We start from the raw sequence: 17,887 nt of genomic DNA, 5'->3' as shown, positions 1-17,887 counted from the left end.
CATAACGGAGGATCACTTACAGCGTATTGTGCGGGGTTATGTAAGTTATCGCGGGCTATTGTCGAACACTTCTCCGCCCCCTCGAAGACGCTGATGATTAACAGCTCAATGAGGTCTCTTCACAGACTGTAGGAAACATGGACCCAGTGGATTTGATTATCAGCCGTGATGTCATAACCATCACAGGTAGACTGACCACGAGCTACCTGAGTGTGAAACGATGGTTTATGCTCCTGTAGGAGACACAAGTTCGTCTGATATCAACCTCGCTTTAAGAACATCACGGCTTATTCACGATATCTGTGGAAAGAACTACACTACCCACGATCATAGAGTGTCACTGCCACGTCTCTGATTGGTGGAGCTCCCTGTTACCATGGTAATGTTTCCCGCCCTCTTGCGCCGTATGCGCAGGCTAGCTAGTTAGTTGGCTAACTCGACATGTACACTGATAAAACGAACTTGGTGGTGTAGTAAAATGTACTAATGTGAACTGTCCTAATGTCTACAATAAAATGTTAAGTTTCAGCGGGAACTAGATTTTGTCAAGTAAAATTACATGTATGTACACAATTTATTCATGTATTGAAAATGACTGTGTGGAAGGAGTCAGTCTTATTATGGATTTTCTCATACCATTTAAATGTTTTTTTAGTCTCTGCTAGAAACACTAAAATACTGAGTAAATTTTACAACACAATTTTAGAGTGCGTTTGAATCAGCGCATGCGCCTTGGGACAAACGAAAGTAGTGAATATCTCCGGAATCTCTCAGGTAGTAACAACTTTATGACTTATGACTTTATAACAGCTGTGACTTATTAAACTTCTGGCCACACAAAATGAGGGAGAAACAGGTCTACACTCCAAGGTTTGTGTGGAATATCACTGTACAGATGAATGCTTGATGCTAGCTATCCTGTTCACTCCACCGGAGTCACACACCGTGCGGTTAATTTGCGAGATACTGTATCTTTTTCAGAGCTGTTGTTTTTGTCTCATGTACTGTCATGCGTAGCGCGAATATAACACGGTGCACGGTGTTTTTTGGTTTTTTAGTTGTTTTCTCTGAGCTTTCACCTCGAAACATCATCTCTCAACTGTTAACATGGCGGTGCAGGTATCTTTGAAGCTGCGTGCTACAGTCAAGAGACAAACACAGCAGTGGAAAATGGCTGTAAGTTAATCTATAAATTGTTAGTTACTCTTATAAAATTGTGTTCATTAACAGGAGGCAGAACAGTTTTTGTATTTAGCCGACCGGGACAAGAGGTGACCAGAGGGAGTCAGGAGAGCTGGGCTGTTCAGTGACTGATCAAACATTGCACAGTCCTACTCAGGCAAGTAGAAATACACTGCATGTATGCATGACACACCATATCTGCTTATCAAACTAGGTAAAGTATCCCTTCAAACCAGTTTGTGCCTTATTGTTATGTACCATCTCCTCTTGACTTATTTTCTTAATTATTCCACATTTGAACTGTTTTTTAAAATGCTTGCTATAAAATTTCACAGTCTCTTGTGGGAAAGTGTTATTCCCTGTTGTCTCATTGAATTGTGTCCTTGTTCTTTATTTGTTTTTTTCAGTTCTGCTGGACCAAGGTTATAAGGATGTCAGCCCCTGCCCAGCTACGAGTTATAATCGAAGAGACTAAAATTCATAAGTTACCCCTACCAGGTGGGATTCCTTGTACAGTAGAAGAACTTTTGGCCACTGCACAGGATCATTTTAATCTACAAGGGAGTTTTACTGTTATGTACATGGACAAAGACTTTGATAACCAATTCTTCACTCTAACATCAACTGATATTATTCAGGACAAAGACACAATCAAACTGGTTCAAAGTGAACCTTCTGTTCTTCTCACATCGACCCCCATCAATGAACCTGCTGCGTCCTCCACTCCCGAGTCCATGACTCTGTCTTTCCTGGATGACAATTCCTCGGTTAGCTCATCTGACACCATCATTCTACCACAGCCACCAGAGCATCGATCTGAACCTTGGCCAACTCATTTTGTGATACCCACCTTTTCATTTAATGTTGAAATCCTCCTTCAAGCAGGAAATGTGGCTTATGAAAATGATGGCTCCCTCCTTCAGAATCCAAGCATGAACTCTGGCATACTTGAGAAACTTGCTGATGAAATATTCCAGTTCACTGCCTATCCTACTGGTCCTCAAATATTGGCAGTTGTAGAAGCTCTGTTAAAAAAGTTAAGAAAAATCCTGCAAAAAATTGCAAGAGACCAAAGAGGGCCGAGGTCAACTACCTTCCTCCACACCCAAGTGGAGAAAGTACGGACAGTCTTGAGATGGAGAGACAGTAGCTTCTTAAGGAAGTAAAGATCAGGAACAACGCTAAGGTGATTCAAGAGAAAATGGCCAAAACGTTTTCCTGTCAAAGGCATGAGGTTGTGGGTGGAAGTCCAGCGGTGGATGACTTCAAAGAGAGATGGCCTGCTCTGTTTTGCGAATCTGAGGTAGATGGATTTTTATACCCTTTGTAATGTTACCTGTTCCTTTAAGGCTGTAACAATAATGTATTTATGGAAATATATTGTGTAGTATTCCTGTATCAGTGCATGAACCTTAAAACAGACTTCTCTCTCAAAGTTAAAACCATAGGCCAAATGTTTGCCTTTCTCCAAGTTGATCATTTTAAGAAGTGGCTGCTTGGTGCTTTTCACCTTTACCTGCATTCAAAACACCTGTAGAATTCATTTTTCACTGTTTTGCCATTAACTAATGTCATACTTCTGAATCCTTGTCATTTCAGATCAAGGAGGAGTTTCGGAGAATTAACTACAATTTCTCTAGAGCAAAGCTTCATGTACAAACTTGACCACTATACACCAAAGCTTACTGCCCTGATGAAAGCCAAGGGAGGTGTTGTGTGGACCAGGCTGAGGCCCCATCTGGATAAACTGAGTCAGGTATGTTTGATTTAAAGGGTTCCTGTTCACATCTTTTGCAGGAAGACAGATCTACTGTGTGTCACAGCTTCACACACATTCTGCCCCTGTCCTACACAACACAAATTCTCACTCTCTGTAACATACTTCTCCTTTCCACACATGGCTCTTGCTCTTTGAAAACAAACCACTGCTCCTTGCAAAACTATTCGTATCTTCTGACATGATAGCTTATTGTGTACAAATTATTGTTTGGAACTGACACTATTACTCTTTTCACAGAACCCAAGCACTGACATGAGACGTGACGCAGTTATCCGTGGCCTCAGACTATACCTTGGTGAGAAAGAAGAGGAATTTTTCGAAGATTGCCTGGTAAACAATGTTTTTTTTCTAAATACATTTTTAGTGACATATACCTGGGTTTTGAAGTCACAGTTCAGTATGTTTTTGGTAAAGCAAGAAAAAAAGAAACAAAGACAGGTTTCATGTTTTTATGAAATAACGGTTGAGTGAATAAACTATGACTTTAACCAGAAAGGAAAAAAAACTCAGTATTGCTGCAACCCATTTTAGCTTGTCCTCAGTGGAGTGTAACTAAGCAAATACATACACATAAATAAATGTATACTTCAAATGTCTGTGTACTTGTTTTGCATATCAATCTGATATCAAATTGTACTTAGCACAGTATAATATCAAATACCTGAAGACCTTTACTTGAGAACCATATCTACGGGTGATTTTAATAACATTTTTTTCTGCACCAAAGTAGTATTTTACCACCAAATTTAAATACTTTTACTCAGGCATAATTTTTAAATACATTTTACAACACTTCTTGTAATAGTCTATAGAAGGCTGGTATTGCTACTCTTGAATTGTTGTCAACTGAATAGTTTTCTTTTTTCTTGTGAATTTTATGCAGGAGGACAATCGCAGTGATGCCACTCAACACATAGTCAAGATCCTGGTCGTCCATGGTACTGATGGAGAAGAACCAGTAGATGTTTCCATCCTTCTTGAAGGGAAGGAGGTATTGACAGGATGCAGCAGCACAGCCAAAGCTTGCACGTTGCTTATGGGACTGATTTATGCCCTCAACCTTGCATACCCCTCGGCTCTGCGCTACACCTTTGAGGTGTTTCAGAAACTTTTCCTGGAACTGAATGGGATAAAGCTGTCACCAAAAGTACATGTTTTAAAGTTGAAGTTGCTGTCCAGGAGGTACACAATGCAGTCTAATGGCTAACAAGATGTTAGGTGTTTTCTTTCCTAAATGTTCCTAATTTTGTTGTCAACCAAGGCGACTGCTGTCATTCATGTTCACAAGGTAAAGAAAAAGTTAAAATTGTATTCTTTGTCTAGTAAATGTTAATACTTTTGTCCTAACCTTTGTTTTTAATCAAGGTTTTAACAGAGGATTTGATGTTGTACTCAACCTGTTTTAGGGTGCTTTAATGTTTTAACCGAATGCTAATATAAATATGTTAATGGTAATGTTGCGGTTTAGAATGTTGTTCATGTCAGTACAGCATATTTTGTCAGGTCAAACCCTCATAATCTGTTTTTGTCATCTGATGTGCCCTTAATTTTATGCTTCCAGGGGTCAAAAACATTTTGAGTTTCCAGTGATATGCATTTTTTTTTTCTGTAGAGCATAATGGTCACTCAGTAAAGGTAAACATTTTTTGTTTATTGATGCCTATCAGCATTTACTGCTGCTGAGATTTTATTTAAATTTTGTCATGTGAAATGTTAGCACAATGTACAATTCTACACGGCTGTTGTAAAAATGAGGTGTTACATAAGGTACCTGACAAATGTTTATAAATAAATAATAGAATTGTATTTTGGCTCTGTGATTATTAATAGTATTTGGTAATATTTATCAAAAGACAATTTGCAACATTTACATAATTACATTAGGTAATATAACTTCAAGCAACTAAGTAATTAAAATGATCAAACAGGGAAAAAAAAGATAAAAAAGTACTTGATAATTTTATGACAGTAATTATCAAAGATAAATAAAATCTACTCAATATTTTGATGTTGAAAATATATATGTATACAAAAAATATACTGTATTTTACTTAATTTGTGTGAGTAATAAAAATTGAAACATCATTAAAACTAAGTAACACTTACCTAATATTTTCACAAATGTTACCATAAGAAATAAGTGGATTTTACTTAATACTATTAAGGAAGTTGTACTTGATATTACAGCAGTAAAATTTACTCAAAAATTTTGAGTGCAAATTGTTACGAGGATTTTTTTTAAGTAAATCTTATGAGTTGTTTTTTTCAGTGTACCAATAAACAATTGGTGGATTGTGGGATGTGTAGTTCCTCGACTCAGGAAGAAAAGTATGTACACAGTCTTGTTTTTTTTTCCCTTTTCTCCAATTTTTCAACTCTGTTTTGGCGCCGAATCCAATGTAGTATAGTCATAGAGTATTGTGGAAGCTGGTTGTCATGGTTACAGGCTTCAGCCTCTTGATATAAGGATTTTGTGAAATGTCAACAGAGGATTTGAACGAGGAAAATTTAGTTCCCCGAACCAGAGGTGCCAAAAAAGTGGGCGGTCCCTGTTGAGCTCTGTTGACTGTTAGCATGATGAGCATGTGTGATATTTGTAAACAGCAGTCGTGTAAATAGTCGAGATTTGAATGATTACCTATGAATGCCAGTTTTCAGTTACCCTCTCTGTTGGCCACTGCACCGCTCTACAGGAGATAACAAGGTTGAGTGCCTTGCTCAAAGGCAGCACAGCAAACCTCTCATGTTCTTCCAGCCAGTTATTGTGTGTGTACAGGGATTGGTTTGGTTCGACGGAGAAAGGCAGCTTCTCGATGCCTTTGAACAGTAAACACAAAGTCCAATGATGGGTTTTTATTTCTTGTTTGTTTTCTCCCGAGTTCAAGCCTCTTGTTTTGAGTGGATTTTAAAGTGGATTCAGAAAAGATTCTCCAGCTCGCTGGTGAAATAACAGCAGATCGATGCTTTTGGAAGCTCTGTATTCTCCGACATTATCCCTCAGTAAGAGACAGACAGAAAGCCACTACAACACTGTGGGTTCAAGGTGATTCAACAATCATTTATGATCTGCTGACACTTTCCAAACATGTTTTTTTTTTCAGTGAAGCTCTTCTGTTCAGCAGCAGGAGAGATATCTGACATGCCAGATATCGACTATTGAGAGTTTGGTGTGGACAGAACACGGAGCACATGGATGAGAAGACGAATTATGTGCAGCTTTATACAAGCTGAGGGTAAGTTCTCAGAGCAACCTGGTGTCTGCTCACTCTCATTGGCTGCAACGCATTGACAATGAGCGCACAACACCTTCTGCCCCTCCTCTCTAGAGTGGATGCTCACTCAGGTCACCATGTGGTGGACTCTGAAGCTTCAGTGTTTATCCAGCTCTGCATGGGTCTGTAAACCTTTCTGTGTTCTAACCTCTCTCCATTTTTCAAAAGCATCTCCAATATTGATCCTAGTTTGAGCACGTTTCTGCTCGTGGAGCTTATTAGAAACATGCAGAGGCTTTTTAGGTCGGGTACAATCACTTCTATCTGAACCACTTCTCTTGACCGCTTCCATCGCTGCAACACCTGTTGACCTGATAACTGCTCTCATATCTGGCAAACAGAGGGGCGTCCAAAACGGCCGTGTGGGGGCGTGCCTTAAAAGCGCCTACCTTCTCTGGTCCAAACAAATCCAGAGCATTCAGGAGCAGAATCTAAAGTTAGAAGGAGGACATACTGGCTGCTGCATTGTTGTCAGAGAAGCCAGCACTTCAACATAGCATGTTTCCTTAATGTCTGATCAGATAGTAAGATACCTTTATCATCTCACTAACTACACATCTCACTGATTTGACCTTTAAACTAAACTTAGAAAATGAACTCTTGGGCATGAATCAGCATGATAAGAAATATCTATCATGACAGAAATCATGTGGAGGTGGGTTTATAAGTTATACTGCAGCCTGTCAGCAGGGGGAGCTAAACATTGTGGATACACTTCTTAGACGCTCTTGTGCAGTCCAGTCTTTAAACATGATATGATGCCTACAGATGGACACACAGATTACTCAAGAGGATGTAAACTCACCAAGAAAAGCAGAAGGCGATACGGTGCCGTTGCTCCGAGAAACCATGACGCTAATGCCCGTCTCCACGAACGGAACAGAGAACTCTACGACCTCGGACCTCTCTTCGTTTATGGTGAGAGAACCGATGGCCATGTCAGCCCTGTTGGACACCACCTGAAAAACAGGATGCTTTGAGTGAGAACAGTGTTGAGTGACTCAAGCAGCTAAAAAAAGGAACAAAAGGAAATTTCCTACCAAAGGAGATAATATTTAAATAATGTGGTTGAATTAGATCTCAAGAGTTCAGGTCCCTGAATCGTTGCCTCCTCTCTCTTTTCTTTGTGCTTCCTTTTATGCAATTGTTGAAAAGCATTCTGACATTTATGAACCCTACTCTCGTCTACACAGTGTCGCCTTTAGGAGCACAGAGCGAGAGAGTCTTTGAACCAACAAATCCAAAAGCAGACTCTTCTTTGGTGGGGGTATGAAAGAAAAACTTCCCAGGCTCTGTGAGAGAATTGGATTAAAATTTGACCGCTTTTCAGCTTTTGACATGCAGCTTGAATCTTGGCTTGGAGCCTTCCTGGAGCCCCTCTTGACGGCTGCAAATGAGACTCGGGTGTGCAGAAGGTGAGGAAGTGAGAGGATTCACGGCTCCGTGGAGAATCACCTGGCACGAGACAGAGGTTGTTTGATTTAAGCTGAGGTACTGTGGAGGTTAGAGATGCTGGCGGCAGACCAAAGTCCATTAGTCTAAGTCCTGGCCTGGACCTGGTCCCAAAAAAACCTGTAGAAGACAAAAGGCTCTACGTCCCCTCTACAGACACAACTGAGGCGCAGCTCAAAACACCCCTAAAGTCACAATCCTCAGTGCGCACTCACACTAGGCCCAGTTGTCCAGTACCGTACTGAAGCACTATTGCCCCCCCCCCCTCACTGTTCCCCTGCTGGCCTGCACTCACACTGCTCCAGGACTAACCGGGCCTGAGCACGGGTACCTCTTGTTGCCTTCAAAACGTAGCAATAAAACACATGCATGGCTTTAAGTTATCATGAAGCGTACTCGGTTTACAAGACAGGCGAACTGAAAAAAGAGGTTGATTCAACATCCGCACTTTGGAGAACGACACAGAGAACATGACAGCTACTTTACTGACATTGTGTCTTATTTTGAGTCATATTAGTCAGATTCAGACAGAACACATTTTCAATAATAACATATTTAACAAATATAAAATTGAACAGTCAATGGGAAAAATGTAATCAATATCAGTTGTAAGGTCTTTTAAGGTTGTTACTTCGTTATCTGTATTATTTGACTTTATTTTTTAAAGCTTAGTCTTGGATTAATTTATTAAGCTAAAAAGATAAAAGGGGTAGGACTGGATACGTTATTTAACTTCATCCTACACCCTTTTCGAACATGGACTGGTTAAGGAAAAATAATCGAGCCACTACAGAAAGTATACTTTGATTGCTGTTTGCTTTGTTTGTAATGTATATTTTTATTTTATTTTTAAGACATAAAATTAAAAAAATTAATGAAATGAACACTCTGGGGTTTCTCCATAATGAAGGCTGTCCATGTTGTGTATCCGCATGCTTGTGCTCGTGCTTGTGCTTGTGCATGAACTGTACCGTGCCAAAGAACACCTCTGCATACCGTGCCAGGGCCGAGGAAGTCTACTGAGCTCAAACGAACTTGACTTTAGGGGTGATGCGTGCAGCGTACAGACTGCCTAGTTTGAGCACGCCCTTAGTCGGCGACCACTTCAAACATAAAGTAGAAGTATGGTGTAGACTTGTTCTTTGGATCATTTTTTATTTGATGTTTGAGGGTTTTCATTCAGCAATCATGGCTATTATCTCGTTTTCTGAAAAGCCAAGGTTAAAACATTTAGATAGAACCAATTAAAAATAAACAAAAAAAAGACTTCACCATCAGGTAGGCATGCATTTCTTGGTCATTTTTCAAATGTGTGTAAAGAGCTAAAAGAGACACCTGTAACACTCCTGTTCAGGAAGTGTTTCTCAGCTGAACTGATTAAATAATCGACACTAAAAATATGATTCACAGTGGAGGAGGAGAATGTTAAGGACGTCTGAAATCACGGTTTTGTCGGGGAGCGGTCGTGTAAGGTTGGAGGACAAAAGGCACAAAGCGTGGTGACGGTGTGAGAAGAAGCAGAAATGATTGTCCGAGTATGAGGCTTTCAGCGAGCGCACAAGGGCACAGAATGAGTCTGCGGAAGGCAGACATATTAGCCTTGGTGAAATTTTACTTTTTCAGGATATGAGGGGAGTTTAGTTGTTAAAGAGAAATATGATGGAAGTAAAAAGAGAAGAAGAGGTGGGCAGCCTAGAATAAAACGGAAAATGTGAAAAATGTAAAAACGGCTTAGCTTTTTTTAATATTCTTGATCTACGCATTTAACATTTATTATTGAACAGCTTGATGACTGAGCAGCAGAATTTGAGCAGAAGGAGCTGAGAGAAGGAGAGACCAACCCTGAAGCCCTTCTTAAGTCAGGACTTCAGTGATATGGCTAGAGTTTAGTTTGTATTGTACTTTTTGACAAAATGCAGTTCTTTGGATGGCCACTTGAGACTGGCCCCAAAAGCGAGCCTCAGACCACCATGTTTACAGCAGTTTATAGGCTGGTACAGAACGCGGGCTGTGTCCCAGATTAGGGGCCGCATCCTTCGCAGTGCGCATTTGAAGATGAAGTCGAAGGCTGTCCCATTTCAAAGGCTCCTTCAAATCCATCCTTCTTTCCCGAGCAAACGAAGAATCCATCCTGTGCGTCCTTCATGACTTGTCATTATCTGGCGGACTATTAATATAAAGGCTACATGACGCTAGTTGTATTAGCTCGTTGCATTGCAGCTGTTGATGTTGCTAGGCGACATGAGCAGCGCTGAAACGAAAGGGTTAGGGCGGGGTCAGTGACACAAACAGGGAGTCATTCTAAGGCGTAGTCCCTCTAAGGGTCCTTCTAAGGCTGGGTCCTTTAAGGCTTGAACTTTCTAAGACTGAGATAGACCTTCTTAGGATGGTTCTATCTGAGGCTAAATCCCTTTTATAGGTTTCTTCTTATGCTGGGTCTTTCTTAGGGTCTTTCTAAGGCCGGGACTTTCTTAGGCTGGGTCTCTCTGAGGCTGAGTCCTTCTAAGGGTACTTCTAAGACTGAATATCTTTTAAGGATCCTTCTAAGGCTGGGTCTTTCTAAGAATGAATCTCTTTTAAGGATCCTTCTTAGGCTGGGTCTTTCTAAGACTGAATCTCTTTTAAGGATCCTTCTAAGGCTAGGTCTTTCTAAGAATGAATCTCTTTTAAGGATCCTTCTTAGGCTGGGTCTTTCTAAGAATGAATCTTTTTTAAGGATCCTTCTAAGGCTGGGTCTATCTGAGGCTGAGTCCTTCTAAGGGTCCTTCTAAGACTGAATCTCTTTTAAGGATCCTTCTAAGGTTGGGTCTATTTAAGGCTGAGTCCTTCAAATTGTCTTTCTAAAGCCGGGAACTTTCTAAGGTGGGTCTATCTGAGGCTGAATCTCTTTTAAGGATCCTTCTAAGCTGTTGTATCTGAGGGATGTGCAACGTTTAGCTGACTACTTAACGATGAAATGTCGTCACAAACTCTATTTTTCACCCAAATGACTAGTTGGTTAAATGCATTACTAATAAGTCGATATGTCAGCCCTCAATGTCAGGACGATGTAATGCAGCCTCCTGCCACTAGCTGGGGCTAGCTTCCTTCTCTTGTCTTACATTGGATGATGATCAGATGTGAACAAGTAAAATATTTCCTCATGAGTGGACATTGTTTTCATGATCCCAAAATATATTCCGGAAATAACAAAGTCAGAAGCTTTTCGTTTTGCACGGGAAACGCGTCCAGACTTTTAAAAAAAACCTCTTCACTCCAAAGTTAAGTAAACTGAGACTGGTCCCCACAAAGAGAGTAGAACACACTCACACTATGATGATTTGTGTCCTCCGTCTAAATCCATGTTAAACAAACGCCATTAATCCAGCCACCAGAGGAGGGTTGGAATGGTGGAAACAGCAGAATATCTGCCAACAGATACTCATTCCAAGTGTTGTACAGTTTCAAAGTGTGTTCTCTCTCTCTCTCTCTGTCTCTCTCTCTCTCTCTCTCTCTCACTCTCTCTCTCTCTCTCTCTCTCTCTCTCTCTCTCTGTCTCTTTCTCTGAGTTTCTCCAGCACTAATCCTTTTGACAGCCTCCCTCCATATTTCCTCTCTCCTTCTTCGATTTGGGTCCAATCCTGTCTCTGGGTCGCTTTAAAGGATTGGAGGCAGGATAAAAAGAATTTTACGGGGGCTCTGATATCAAACCCGCTTTTTGTAAACACAACAAAGGCAAGGGGAGTAAAAAAAAACTGATGAGAAAGAAAGGCGATGTTACTGTACGGGATCATAGCTACAATATCTCACTGAGACACAAAATAGGGTCACGGTGTGTTTGTATTCTGGGTTGCTAAACTGTAGAATAAACTCCCAGAGGAGAGGAAGTCTGCAAGCTGTGTCTCCTTTTAAATCCCAACTGAACACACATTTTATGAATTTACATTTAATCCCTTGCTCACGACGCTGTCATGCTGATTTTTATTTGTTTGCAGCGCTTTCTGTTTTGCGTGTTAATGTTTCACGATTCGATGTATGTTTGGCTTTTTTCAGAACCTTTTAAGGAACGATTTCTTTTAATGTTCTCCACAGGTAACCACAACCACATGGCATGGTGAAATGGGCACACCTCCTTTTAAACAATCTTCAATAAATGCACAACAATATGAACGCTGATCTTCTGTTTTTAAATGTGGGAGGGGGGCAATGACAAAGCGTTAATGCACTCCCAGTGACATATCTACTGTTAGGTGTTATATTTACCTGCTCCACTTTTCAGAAAATGTGTGCTCAAACAGGCTGTTTGGAGATTTTCCCTTCATGACATCACAAAGGGCAGTAGCCCCTCCCACAGGTGGGTGACACTCCCACAGCTAGGTGTTTGTTCTGCCCTCTGAGTCTGCCTTCTCACCGTAAACAATAGCACATGGAGCGAGAAAGACCGAGACCACCCAAGCCCTTCCAGAGAGGGGGCGTGGTCATACACAGCTCATTTACATATTTAAAGGTACAGACACAGAAACAGCCTGTTCTGAGCAGGGCTGAAATAGAGGGGTTTATAGACATGATCAAATACAGGATCAGAGTGGATTTAGAATAAGAAACTTCACACACATGTTTTGAGGAGCTCTGAGACTTATTTAAACTGAAGAAGAGGAGGAGGATATGTCACCTTTAGCACTAACCTGTTGCTGGTGATACAACGAGATGGATGTTGAGCTTATCATAACAGAATGTGCAGATATAGAATTACTTAAGGGCCAATTAAACATGCTCATTATGCATTTATTTTCTGACATCTGAGTCTTTATTAATGTCTTCAATTCTGACTGAACCTGTAACAAATCAACAATTTAGTTTATCGAGACACATAATAGTTTTTTCAAGTACTCGCATATTAAAACGGAGATCCTCACCTCTCCGACCATGCCGTTCCACTCCCCATCGATGTTCTTCCCGTGCCTCCCGTTGGTCACAAGATAAAGGTCGTAGGTGAAACCCACAATTTTGGCCAGTCTCTTGAGGACATCGATGCAGAAACCTTTGCAGCAATGCTTCATGGGCCCGGTGCCCTCCACCACCAGACTGAGGAGCAGATGTGAGAAAAGACAAAGCGGTGAGACAGTGAATGGGCTTTTTTATGAGGTTTTAAGATGTTTTATGAAGGAGGCTTTGACCTGGATGGGCTGCTCGGTTGAAATTGAAAAAGAAATAGCAGCCGAGGGAGTGAGAAAAGAACAGATGAGTACCTGAGAGACACGGGGAGAAGAGAGTAAGACTGATGTATGATTTATTGGCGAGGGATCGAGAGGAGATCGATAGTGAGAGTTGTTTGGAGAGAAAATGCGTGTCAGGTGAGACAGCAGGCGTGAAGAGTGCTGCATTAACAAACAGGATTCAACTCGATGTGTTTCTCTTGGATTCTGTCCACAATTAGAATGAAACTGAAAAGCCCTTTTCTGTTAGAGGTTTCATGTAGAGAGCTCTTCAACCTAAGGGCCTCAAGAGGAGCTCAACACATATGAGAATGAAAGCACAATTAGATCCCTGTCCGTCAAGAGGCTGCAGTGACGCTCAGCCGTCCATACCAAGTGTCCTTTGGACAGTCCCAAGGACACTTAGCTATGCATCCTCTCACCTCTGTTACCTAGCAACAGAACTTAACATTAGGGCAATTGTTTTTTAACAACATAGAATAAAACAGAAGGGGGGACTGAATATGCAGAGCCTCAGTGGAGCAAAGGGGTCTGAAAAAAAAAAAATATATTTGTTTGTCTCTTATTGAGAATTGTCATAAAAAGTAAAAATGGCCGGTTGTCTGTGCACAGAGAAAAATGATGGCGAACCAGAGTACTGACTGTGTAGATGGCGCTGAAGGTGCAAACGCTGCAGATAGTACAGACAATGCAGATGGTGCACACAGTGCTGATGATGTTGACATTGCAGACATGCAGATGGTGCAGATGTACAAACAATGTATACAGTGTGGACAGTGCTGACTGTGTTGTTATCGCTGAAGTGCAGACCATGCCAAACGATGCAGTTGGTGCAGATTGTGCAAATGATGCAGATGGTGCAAGTGATTCAGATGTTGCAGACGGTTTGTGTCAGTCCACTGGTCATCATTAACCTGAGCTGATGTGATGTTATCATTGATTGTTGATGTTACTATGAGGATAGTTAAGATCTCAGAATGAACATAACAGTAGCCTCCTCCAGTGTCAACATGTCTGTAGGTTACATCCTACACTACAGGTAGCTGCATACAGCTCTCTGGGCTGCCCTCTAGAGGTATCCTCCAGTAACACGGGGAGTGCACAGCCAATTTTTGTGAATAATTACGTTCATGACGCAGCCGTTTGTTTACGACTTCAAAATATAGTATATCTCCATTCTTGGTTGGTTAAAGTTGTGCTTACCTGTGTTATGTGCTCCACACCAGATTTGTGACATCATAAACAAGCCCTGCTGATAGTCATGTATTCATGTCGAGCTTTGAAGATAGAAAATGTGACCTTGGTGGTGATGATGCATTAACATCACAGGAACGGAGCTTTGTCAGGTGAAACAAGAAAGTCAATCGTCTAAAGTGGGGGGGAATGATTTATGTAAGAATTATAGAGGAAGAGAAAAACATGCAGGTGGAGAAACCTGTGTTTCCAATTTTAAAGAAACCTGCTTCAAAGTAGGTTGATTAAAAAGAGAGAGAGAGAGCAAACTTCTCTCTCAGCCAGTCGCGTTTCAAAGGATAAACCTGTTATCTTTCCATTGGCCAGGTCATGTGCTGGCAGGAAGGAAGCTTATCAGGGATAGACCAGGAGCCCAGAGTTCTCTCTCTCTCTCTCACACACACACACACACACACACACACACACACACACACACACACACACACACACACACACTCTTTAGTTTGCCTGAAATGAACTTTTTACCAACATGTAACGGGGGAATATATCTGAATCTAAATGTGGATTAAACAACATATAAGAAAATATAATTTCTTCTCAGTTCTGTGTGGACACGATATAACGAGATAACGTCCTGAGGCAAATATGGCGTGGAAACGACGACGTGGAAGTAGCAGATGAAGCAGCAGAGTCCTCTATACGACTCTATAATGAGAATATATGTATATATGTGTATCTTTGTATCAATGCTAGGTGTAGAGAATCTCAATGTGAAGTAAAGAGAGGAGAAGAACATCCTGGAGAACAGGAACATGCAGCAGCAGGTTGATTAGAGCACGGAGATGGTAGAGGTGGCGTGCAGACAGTCTATGGTCGTGCAGCGATCACAGGGAATAAAGGTCACCACCCCCTCCCACTGGCCCCTCCCACTGGCTCCTCCCACTGGCCCCTCCCACTGGCTCCAGGTGAATTCTCCTGATTATATCCTGCTGCGTTCGCACATCAGCTCACTCTGGCAGGAGTGTCAGGAGAAACCTTGGATGAAGGCCGACATCTGGCTGTTTGGGACGCCCCGTGGTCTAGTGGTGTCCTTGTGTCCTTTCTCTCCAATAAAGGCATAAAAAAAAGCCCAAAAAATAAATCTATGTGTTTACGTTCACACATGCAGCTCACCCCAAAAACTTCAGGCGTGTTGTGTGAATCTGAGACGTGGGCGATTGACGTCCTTTATTTGTCTTTGCAACGTAAACATGCTCGCTGGGATGCGTCAACATGCAAAATAAAATTAGGCCCGGTATGAACATATGTGCACCGCACGAGGAGATTTCCTTGTCTCTAAACTGTAACTGTCCACAAATAAATGCCTCGCTGTACTTTGGGGTTGTCCAGGGCCCCTCAAGAGGGTCAGACTCTTTCTACTTCCTGTATGCATCCTTAATCAAAATGGAGTTTTATCACACTATAAGATATTTTGTAATAATATGATTCATTTCTTCATAACGAGGAACTCATCATGTTATCACACCAATCTTTATTCTTATATTCATGTTTGGCATTATTACACTTCTGTGTAATCTTAAAGTATGAATAATTAACAATAGACTTTAGTGAGAGGAAGGAACTCTGTAATTAAAAACAGATTGATTTTTTCAAGATTAAAAGATGATTAACTCTCCATTGTCCTGTGGCGTCAAGGCTCCATAATGAGCGGCTGAATTGAAATCATGCCGCATGCTTCAACATGGTGCCATCTGACTTTAAACATATTGGTAGCTGCTGTGAGGAAAGTTAATTTCCTCTGTGGCATAATTAGGTTACTTTGTGATGTTTTAATCCATTGATCCCAGGAGGAAAGGCTTTTCTTTAAGCTCAGCCTTCCCTGTACACAGCACCTGCAGATGGTAAAGATTTACTGTCTTGTTCACGGCTGCTTGGCCAGACGTTTTAATTTCACAAAGGATCAAATCCTGAAACTCCTCTGCTTTCGGGTACTCTCTATCTGGAAACTTCTTTTCTACCTTCCACTAAGGTTTTATAGGCTGATAAGGATTTTAGGGAAGAAACCACGAGCAGACATCAAGGTAAGAAATAAATTATGTACCGAACAGACTCTTGTTGTGTGTAAAGCTCGCACTCCTTCCTCAGGTTGAAAAATGATATCTTTATTATTCTGCTCCTCTCTGCTTATGACCGTAATAAAATCGGGTCATCTCGACCTCAAACTTTCCCCGGTGAGTTTCAGACAGTTGTTTTAACACCACTTACACTCAATTTAACTGCAGTTTTGTTTGCCTCTCCATTCTGTTGTTGTAATGCAGAATACAGGGGCTGCTGTGGCTCAGTGGTAGAGTGACTACAAGAGGACGCTAGAGGAATCCCTGGATCATCACATTTCATCTTGCATGGACCAGATGGCTGTATTGAGATGTTTTGAGTCAGATTGTGTTGGTAAAGAAAACACAGCATGGCACTTTGTTTGTTGTGTTTGCTTCAAACATGATGTCTGTGGGTTACCTGGAGTTGACGGGCATTCGGCAGGGTACGGAATCCCGGATGCAGGAGCTGGTGCCCGGATCAGCCGGCTCCACGATGACAAACGGCCTCTCCTCCAAAGTCACCACTCGTAGGTGCTGGGCGTCATCCAGAGGCTTCAGGAAGGAGCCGTATCGAGACCAGGGATGGTACCGCAGGCGCAGGTGGCCATTTTCCCACCAGCCAACCTGGATGGGTAAAAAACATGAGAACACAAAAGCTTAACGTCTGTAAAGTGTGACAGCTTGAATACGATGAGTTAGATCATTTAATCCACTTGGCATGTTAACCATAGTACCTTATACTCCCCGCTGTGCTCGCCCCCCTCTTTTATCAGACATCCCGAGAGGATACAGACTGGTAAACGCTCCTAAACTTTCTCTGAGCTGGTGCTAAGGTGTTATTGAACTACTTCAGGCACTGCTACACTTAAAGTACCAGTACCTTCTTCCACCACGTGGTGTCAGGCCAAACGCCTATGACGTTTCACCAACCTCTTTAAAGGCTTTATATGTGTTTCTTCACACTTAAATATAATATAAATCAAGTATCTCCTCTGAAAATAACTCTGTGAGTCATGACTGTCTACAATGGGTGTAACACCTGAGTCCCACTGTCTGTGATGTTTTCAGAGTTTTCAGAGTCCTATCTTCACTTTGTTTACATCGCCGGGACGGCCGGCTGACTCCTCCCCTCGTGTATAAAAGTTGTTTAATTGAGGGACTAGAGAAAAGAAGAATAACATACTGTACTCACTGCTTAACTGTGTTTCTAGATCACGCTCATTTCAGGTAAATTTACATGCAGTGTGAAGATACCAGCATAATAAAAATCGCCAGCATTAGCATGCTAACACAACAATGCAGTGCGAGTTGTTTTGGTTTCATGCTGGTGCTCAAGGGCGACATCTGCTGGATCAAAAAATCACATTTAAAGCCTTTAAGATCTTCAATCAAGTCCAGTTGAGTTTGGATCATGTTACAAAATAACCTTGATGACTGAGAACCTTCACAGACATCTGGCCTTAGATCTGCATGTTTTTATGACCAGTGAGCAGAGGAGAATCGTCAGCTTGTGAGGGAGATGCAACACAAACCATGCTGTGAGAATTTGCACTGGTTGTTTCACTGAGCGCCTTTGAGTCAGTTTAAAAAGAAATGCTGCAACATGATGTTTTTATGTAGAGAACGAGACAAGAGTCGAGACAGCTTAAGTGTCACAGTGACCTATTTGCGCAAACAAATCTGTTCACATCAACCGAGGATGTTGGAAGACCGCTG

General features: G+C 41.5%; 1 protein-coding gene across 1 annotated transcript in view; it reads right to left on the bottom strand.

The window, feature by feature from the left end:
- LOC110003023 (uncharacterized) overlaps positions 1–16,735 on the bottom strand; it is a 59,661-nt gene extending 42,926 nt beyond the window's left edge. Inside the window, exons 1-3 of the mRNA XM_065948212.1 lie at positions 16,590–16,735; positions 12,582–12,750; positions 7,040–7,193 (exon numbers count right to left, since the gene is read on the bottom strand). Coding sequence (XP_065804284.1) covers positions 7,040–7,193; positions 12,582–12,750; positions 16,590–16,606 — 340 coding nt within the window. The 5' untranslated portion in view covers positions 16,607–16,735. The remainder of the gene's footprint in view (positions 1–7,039; positions 7,194–12,581; positions 12,751–16,589) is intronic.
- Positions 16,736–17,887: the final 1,152 nt, after the last annotated feature.

This window comes from Labrus bergylta, chromosome 19 (genome assembly GCF_963930695.1).
Source record: "Labrus bergylta chromosome 19, fLabBer1.1, whole genome shotgun sequence".
NCBI lineage: Eukaryota > Metazoa > Chordata > Actinopteri > Labriformes > Labridae > Labrus > Labrus bergylta.
This window is presented reverse-complemented; position numbering and strand designations above follow the sequence as displayed.